Here is an 8,317-nt window from a genome sequence, read left to right as displayed (position 1 = left end):
GAGAAGAAGCAGAGCTCAAGAAAGGAATTCAATAAGGAGCAAAGCCCAGTAAGGTAAGGTTGCAGTGGAGTGCAGAAGAGAAGAAGCAGAGCTCAAAAAAGGAATTCAATAAGAAGCAAAGCCCAGTAAGGTTGCATTGGAATGCATAAGAGAAGAAGCAGAGCTCAAGAAAGGAATTCAATAAGGAGCAAAGCCCAGTAAGGTTGCAGTGGAACGCATAAGAGAAGAAGCAGAGCTCAAGAAAGGAATTCAATAAGGAGCAAAGCCCAGTAAGGTTGCAGTGGAGTGCAGAAGAGATGAAGCAGCAGAGCTCCAGAAAGGAATTCAATAAGGAGCAAAGCCCAGTAAGGTTGCAGTGGAGTGCAGAAGAGAAGAAGCAGAACTCAAGAAAGGAATTCAATAAGGAGCAAAGCCTAGTAAGGTAAGGTTGCAGTGGAGTGCAGAAGAGAAGAAGCAGAGCTCAAGAAAGGAATTCAATAAAGAGCAAAGCCCAGTAAGGTTGCAGTGGAGTGCAGAAGAGAAGAAGCAGAGCTCAGGAAAGGAATTTAATAAGAGCAAAGCCAAGTAAGGTTGCAGTGGAGTGCGGAAGAGAAGAAGCAGAGCCCAGGAAAGGAATTCAATAAGGAGCAAAGCCCAGTAAGGTAAGGTTGCAGTGGAGTGCAGAAGAGAAGAAGCAGAGCTCAAGAAAGGAATTCAATAAGGAGCAAAGCCCAGTAAGGTAAGGTTGCAGTGGAGTGCAGAAGAGAAGAAGCAGAGCTCAAAAAAGGAATTCAATAAGAAGCAAAGCCCAGTAAGGTTGCAGTGGAATGCATAAGAGAAGAAGCAGAGCTCAAGAAAGGAATTTAATAAGAGCAAAGCCCAGTAAGGATGCAGTGGAATGCAGAAGAGAAGAAGCAGAGCTCAAGAAAGGAATTCTATAAGGAGCAAAGCCCAGTAAGGTAAGGTTGCAGTGGAGTGCAGAAGAGAAGAAGCAGAGCTCAAGAAAGGAATTCAATAAAGAGAAAAGCCCAGTAAGGTTGCAGTGGAATGCAGAAGAGAAGAAGCAGAGCTCAAGAATGGAATTCAATAAGGAGCAAAGCCCAGTAACGTTGCAGTGGAGTGCAGAAGAGAAGAAGCAGCAGAGCTCAAGTAAGGAATTCAATAAAGAGCAAAGCCCAGTAAGGATGCAGTGGAGTGCAGAAGAGAAGAAGCAGAGCTCAAGAAAGGAATTTAATAAGGAGCAAAGTCCAGTAAGGTTGCAGTGGAGTGCAGAAGAGAAGAAGCAGCAGAGCGCAAGAAAGGAATTCAATAAGGAGCAAAGCCCAGTAAGGTTGCAGTGGAGTGCAGAAGAGAAGAAGCAGAGCTCAAGAAAGGAATTCAATAAGGAGCAAAGCCCAGTAAGGTTGCAGTGGAGTGCAGAAGAGAAGAAGCAGAGCTCAAGAAAGGAATTCATTAAGGAGCAAAGCCCAGTAAGGTTGCAGTGGAGTGCAGAAGAGAAGAAGCAGACCTCAAGAAAGGAATTCAATAAGGAGCAAAGCCCAGTAAGGTTGCAGTGGAGTGCAGAAGAGAAGAAGCAGACCTCAAGAAAGGAATTCAATAAGGAGCAAAGCCCAGTAAGGTTGCAGTGGAGTGCAGAAGAGAAGAAGCAGACCTCAAGAAAGGAATTCAATAAGGAGCAAAGCCCAGTAAGGTTGCAGTGGAGTGCAGAAGAGAAGAAGCAGAGCTCAGGAAAGGAATTTAATAAGAGCAAAGCCCAGTAAGGTTGCAGTGGAGTGCAGAAGAGAAGAAGCAGAGCTCAAGAAAGGAATTTAATAAGAGCAAAGCCCAGTAAGGTTGCAGTGGAGTGCAGAAGAGAAGAAGCAGACCTCAAGAAAGGAATTCAATAAGGAGCAAAGCCCAGTAAGGGTGCAGTGGAGTGCAGAAGAGAAGAAGCAGAACTCAAGAAAGGAATTCAATAACGAGCAAAGCCCAGTAAGGTTGCAGTGGAGTGCAGAAGAGAAGAAGCAGAGCTCAGGAAAGGAATTTAATAAGAGCAAAGCCCAGTAAGGTTACAGTGGAGTGCAGAAGAGAAGAAGCGGAGCTCAAGAAAGGAATTTAATAAGAGCAAAGCCCAGTAAGGTTGCAGTGGAGTGCAGAAGAGAAGAAGCAGAGCTCAGGAAAGGAATTTAATAAGAGCAAAGCCAAGTAAGGTTGCAGTGGAGTGCAGAAGAGAAGAAGCAGAGCTCAGGAAAGGAATTCAATAAGGAGCAAAGCCCAGTAAGGTAAGGTTGCAGTGGAGTGCAGAAGAGAAGAAGCAGAGCTCAAGAAAGGAATTCAATAAGGAGCAAAGCCCAGTAAGGTAAGGTTGCAGTGGAGTGCAGAAGAGAAGAAGCAGAGCTCAAAAAAGGAATTCAATAAGGAGCAAAGCCCAGTAAGGTTGCAGTGGAATGCATAAGAGAAGAAGCAGAGCTCAAGAAAGGAATTCAATAAGGAGCAAAGCCCAGTAAGGTTGCAGTGGAGTGCAGAAGAGATGAAGCAGCAGAGCTCCAGAAAGGAATTCAATAAGGAGCAAAGCCCAGTAAGGTTGCAGTGGAGTGCAGAAGAGAAGAAGCAGAACTCAAGAAAGGAATTTAATAAGGAGCAAAGTCCAGTAAGGTTGCAGTGGAGTGCAGAAGAGAAGAAGCAGAGCTCAAGAAAGGAATTTAATAAGAGCAAAGCCCAGTAAGGATGCAGTGGAATGCAGAAGAGAAGAAGCAGAGCTCAAGAAAGGAATTCAATAAGGAGCAAAGCCCAGTAAGGGAAGGTTGCAGTGGAGTGCAGAAGAGAAGAAGCAGAGCTCAAGAAAGGAATTCAATAAAGAGCAAAGCCCAGTAAGGTTGCAGTGGAATGCAGAAGAGAAGAAGCAGAGCTCAAGAAATGAATTCAATAAGGAGCAAAGCCCAGTAAGGTTGCAGTGGAGTGCAGAAGAGAAGAAGCAGAGCTCAAGAAAGGAATTCAATAAGGAGCAAAGTCCAGTAAGGTTGCAGTGGAGTGTAGAAGAGAAGAAGCAGAGCTTAAGAAAGGAATTTAATAAGAGCAAAGCCCAGTAAGGATGCAGTGGAATGCAGAAGAGAAGAAGCAGAGCTCAAGAAAGGAATTCAATAAGGAGCAAAGCCTAGTAAGGTAAGGTTGCAGTGGAGTGCAGAAGAGAAGAAGCAGAGCTCAAGAAAGGAATTCAATAAAGAGCAAAGCCCAGTAAGGTTGCAGTGGAATGCAGAAGAGAAGAAGCAGAGCTCAAGAAAGGAATTCAATAAGGAGCAAAGCCCAGTAAGGTTGCAGTGGAGTCCAGAAGAGAAGAAGCAGCAGAGCTCAAGAAAGGAATTCAATAAAGAGCAAAGCCCAGTAAGGATGCAGTGGAGTGCAGAAGAGAAGAAGCAGAGCTCAAGAAAGGAATTTAATAAGGAGCAAAGTCCAGTAAGGTTGCAGTGGAGTGCAGAAGAGAAGAAGCAGAGCTCAAGAAAGGAATTCAATAAGGAGCAAAGCCCAGTAAGGTTGCAGTGGAGTGCAGAAGAGAAGAAGCAGAGCTCTAGAAAGGAATTCAATAAGGAGCAAAGTCCAGTAAGGTTGCAGTGGAGTGCAGAAGAGAAGAAGCAGAGCTCAAGAAAGGAATTCAATAAGGAGCAAAGCCCAGTAAGGTTGCAGTGGAGTGCAGAAGAGAAGAATCAGACCTTAAGAAAGGAATTCAATAAGGAGCAAAGCCCAGTAAGGTTGCAGTGGAGTGCAGAAGAGAAGCAGAGCTAAAGAAAGGAATTCAATAAGGAGCAAAGCCCAGTAAGGTTGCAGTGGAGTGCAGAAGAGAAGAAGCAGAGCTCAACAAAGGAATTCAATAAGGACCAAAGCCCAGTAAGGTTGCAGTGGAGTGCAGAAGAGAAGAAGCAGAGCTCAAGAAAGGAATTCAATAAGGAGCAAAGCCCAGTAAGGTTGCAGTGGAGTGCAGAAGAGAAGAAGCAGACCTTAAGAAAGGAATTCAATAAGGAGCAAAGTCCAGTAAGGTTGCAGTGGAGTGCAGAAGAGAAGAAGCAGACCTCAAGAAAGGAATTCAATAAGGAATTCAATAAGGAGCAAAGCTCAGCAAGCTTCCTGACCCTACAACATGGCCATGGCCAATGTGAGCGGACCTCCAATGTTTATGGCTGTCCCAGGCCGATTAAAAATTCAATGGGCACAGTGGAAAAAGGGATTTTTACATTACCTGAAAGCAGCAGGAGGAAATTCATTTTCCAATGACAGGAAACTTGCCCAGTTAATGCATCATTATAGGGTACGAAGGTCAAATAATTTTTGAAACGCTACCAGTGATTCCTAGTAAAGGAGAAGGAGATGCTATGACTTAACTAGAAAGTGCCAAGCTGGCCGCCCACTTCAATCCCCAAACAAGCACCAGTCTAGAGCGTTATCATTTTCGAATGAGAGTTCAAGAACCAGGAAAATCCGTAGAAGAGTAGGTAACTGCCCTTAGCCAGTTGGCTGCATCTTGCAAATTTCATGGGTCCTATGATGAACATCTGAGAGACCAATTTATGATGCAATGCTGCTGAGACAGAATACTAGAAGAGCTGTGGCTCAAGGATGAGCCAAGCCTAGACGAAGTATTGAACATTGCACGCAGAGTAGAACATTCGTTAGCGGGTATAGAAAAACTGTCTAGTAAAGAGCCTAATGATCCAAAGTCAGAAGTGCTAAGTGTGACTTAATCCAAGAAGAGGAATAGAGGGAAGGAGAAGGAGAAGCAAGTGACCCGTGGTAACTTTGATACAAAAGCGACTCGACAAAAGAGTGAAAAGGGAGATAGAGAGGAACCATTCTGCAACTGGTGCACGAGTAGCAGTCACTTTGCTGCACCAGTCACATGTCCCGGGAGGAAGACTATGTGCTCAAAATGTTAGAGAAAAGGACACTTGGCCAACTGTTGCAAAAACCTTCCGTTTAACCCAAGAAAGGTTTTATACATCAATGAGGAAGAAGCAAGGAAATCGTCAGATGAAGAAGTAGACTATCCAGTAGAGAACATCACTGTTAATATGATAAATGTGGTGTGTGGAAATGACAATATGGAATGTGAACATCCTTATGCCAATTTGAAAACTAATCAAAAGGAAGTGAGGATGATGGATGACTCGGGATCAAAGATTACTTTGATGTCCAGGGAAGTGTTTGAGAGGGATATGAGAGGTTATATCAGCAAGTTGTTGAAACCCAACATCGGGCCTGGGGGATACAATCAGGATGTTTTTGAAATGCTAGGGTATGTGTGGGGGAGTTTGAGTTTAAGGGCCGCAGGTGTGAGGGTAAGGTTTACTTAAGTAAGAAAGGCCTCACATTATTGGGCTGGAGGGAGCAAAAGAACCTGAAGATCAGGTTGGATCCCAATGAGGAAGAACACGTAACACAGATTGGAAGCACTGGTGTGAGTAGACATCCCATGGTGGTTAGAAAGGGAGTTGGAAAGATTAAGGGTCTACAACACCAAATCATATTGAGAAAAGGGAGTGTTCCTATTGTGGCACAATTGAGGCCAGTACTCCTTGTGGTGAGAGATGGTGTCAAGAGGGAGCTAGACAAATAGTTGGAATATGGAATTATTGAAAAAGCGGGTGGAGTAGATTGATCTTCTCCCCTTGTTGTAGTTAAAATGAGCTCGGTGAGATACGTCTATGTGTTGATCTTCGCCAACTTAATAAGTGCGTGTTGGTGGACCGCCATCCACTCCCCAACATGGGGGAAATGCTAGCAAGAGTAGGACGTGAGAGGGTATTTTCCAAACTGGATATGGCATCTACGTACGACCAGGTTGAATTAGAAGAGAAATCTTGCAAGCTGACAGCATTTATTACACATGAGGGAGTGTTTCAATTTAGACGCATGCCGTTTGGTCTTGTGTCTGCGTCTGCGGTATTCCAAAAAGTCATGGATAGATTGGTAGGTGGAATGAGTGGGATATTTTGTTACCAGGATGATGTACTGGTATGTGGGAGGACAGAAGAGGAGCACGATGAAAGGCTAGAAAGAGGTTTAGGTATTTTTGAAAAGAGTGGCATTGTGTTGAGAGAGGAGAAGTGCAAGTTTGGTATCACCAAGGTTGAATACTTAGGCCACAAAATCTCCACTAAGGGTGTGAGTCCGAAAGGGAGCTTAGTGAATGCCATAATGGAGATCAAGTCCCCGGAGGATAAGGTACAATTGAGGTCATTTCTCGGTATGACCGAATTTTACCAGAAAATTGTATGTAATTATTCAAGCAAAATCGTGGACCTGAGGAAATTGTTGAGGAAGGGGTGTGAGTTTGTGTGGATAGTCAAATGTGAGGAAGGGTTTAGGAATCTGAAGAGTGAGATAGATCTTGGCCAACCTCTTGGGCATTTTGATACAAGACGGCAGATTAAGATCACTGTGGAAGCTTCAGAAAGGGGTCTTGGTGCTGTCCTGTCCCAGGTGGATGACGGAGGTGAAGAGAGGATTATTGCTCATGCATCTCGGAGTGTGAGGGGTGCCAAGACATGCTATTCAGATTTGGAGAAGGAGGCCCTAGCATGTTATTGGGCAATGGAGAAGTTTAGAAACTTTGTGTGGGGCACCAATTTTATCTTGTGTACTGATCACAAACCCTTGAAGGAAATATTGGAAAATAAGGGATTAGACAAGCTGTCGAGGAGGGTAGCTGGATGGATTACACAAATGCAGTGTCATAGTTTTGTGGATAAGGTTATTCCGGATAAGGAAAACATATTAGCTGATAGTTTATCCAGATTGAGGGTGAGCAGTAACACAGATTGTGAAGGTGCAGAAATGGAAATGGTGTTTGTGAACTACAGACGGGATTGAGACTAAAGAGGAGTGTTTGGAAGAGGCTGGTAAGGATTCCATTCTTGAGTTAATTAAAACATATGGGGAATCAGGTGTGTGGCCGAGAAGAACTGAGGTTAGTCAGGAGGTTAAACAATTTTGGGAAGTGAAGAATGAGCTAAGTGTTGTGGACGGCATTACGTTCAGATGGGAGTGTACTGTTGTGATATGGAATGGTCATAGACTTAGCCCCGAGAGGATAGCTCAGGGGCAACATGCTCGCCTTGGAAGCAAGATGATGCAGAACTACACAGGTTCGATTCCCGGGTCCGTGCTTAGAAACATCTGGGTATTAAGCACGTTATAAATTACCTATCATATCATCATATCATAATTACAAAAACCAAGGGTGTTTTGCGAAATGACTACTGGTGGCCCGGCTTTGACAGGGATGTTGAAAAGGGATTATTAGAATGTGAAGTGTGCAGCAAAATTGGAAAGGGTCAAGAAGCAAGAAAACAACCCTGGGTGGAGGTTGGGGTGCTGACAGGGGTATGGAAAGAGTTAGTTATGGACATTCTTGGTCCAGTGGACTTGCAGTATGGAAGAGGAACATTTGTGGTGGTTGTCATAGGCTTGTTTTCTCAATGGTGTGAATTCTGTATTGTGAGAGAGATTACAGGTGAGGCTATGGTGAAGGTGATCCAGGAGCTGTTTGCTGGGGAAGGTATTCCGAAAAACATGTTAACGGACAATGGACCTCAATCTATAGGTGGGTGTTTTGAGAGGTATCTAAAGGAGTGTGGTGTGAGGCATAAGAAAACATCACTTTATCACCCCGAGTCGAATGGGTGTGTTGAAAGGGTAAATGGATGTATCATGGAAAGCCTACCCTTGGCTGTGGAGACAGGATGTGACAAGAAAGTGGCAATTCAGGAAAATATATTTGCGTTACGAATGGCACCTCATACTGCTACGGGTATAAGCCCATTTGAGTTGATGAAAGGTTGTAAACCTAATACTGTGGTTAGTCCGCCATGGTTGGGCAGGAGCAGGGAAAGTGACCATGTGGTGGATGGAGTAAGAAGAGTGATGAAGAAGAAGAAGGAAGAGTGGGTGGCTTGTAAGAATGTGAGAAGAGGTAAGAAGTATTTGAGGGTTGAGTGTGCGGATATGGTCAGGATTAAGAAAGGAGTCATAAAAAAAGAGGGGAGTCCTTATATTCTGACCCTGTGAGAATTGTGCCAGTGTTGCGAGGAGCTGTTTGTGTGGTAGGAGGCCAGGTGTTGAGTAAGGATATGATATTGCTTGTGAAGAGACGCTGAGTGTTGGATTGCTGTGTTTTATATGGAGGGTGATGCTTTGTATAAATGAACGGAGGGAGATGTTTTATAATGTGGCTTCCGTCGCCACGTTGTTGAGCATTGCATGGGATTGATGTGCAATGCTGCTGAGATCTGGAATGCTAGGATGTCATCAGCTGTTGTCATGGTGACCTCCTGCAGCTTCTGCCTTCTACTTATGATGTATTTGTTTA

General features: G+C 44.2%; 1 protein-coding gene across 1 annotated transcript; it reads left to right on the top strand.

Annotated features, from left to right (window-relative positions):
- The first annotated feature begins 1,055 nt into the window (after nucleotides 1-1,055).
- Nucleotides 1,056-1,739, top strand: LOC138448110 (nucleolar protein 58-like). Its single transcript, XM_069604659.1, has one exon. It carries the CDS (start codon nucleotides 1,056-1,058, stop codon nucleotides 1,737-1,739), a length of 684 nt encoding a protein of 227 aa, XP_069460760.1.
- Nucleotides 1,740-8,317: the final 6,578 nt, after the last annotated feature.

This window comes from Ambystoma mexicanum, chromosome 3q (genome assembly GCF_040938575.1).
Source record: "Ambystoma mexicanum isolate Mex_15411 chromosome 3q, UKY_AmexF1_1, whole genome shotgun sequence".
Taxonomy (NCBI): Eukaryota; Metazoa; Chordata; class Amphibia; order Caudata; family Ambystomatidae; genus Ambystoma; species Ambystoma mexicanum.
Note: the sequence above shows the minus strand (reverse complement) of the source record. Positions and strands in the feature narration are given on the sequence as shown.

Bases quoted from the DNA above. Each gene is read 5' to 3' on its own strand.
- LOC138448110 (XM_069604659.1), top strand. From the start codon at position 1,056: ATGGAATTCAATAAGGAGCAAAGCCCAGTAACGTTGCAGTGGAGTGCA.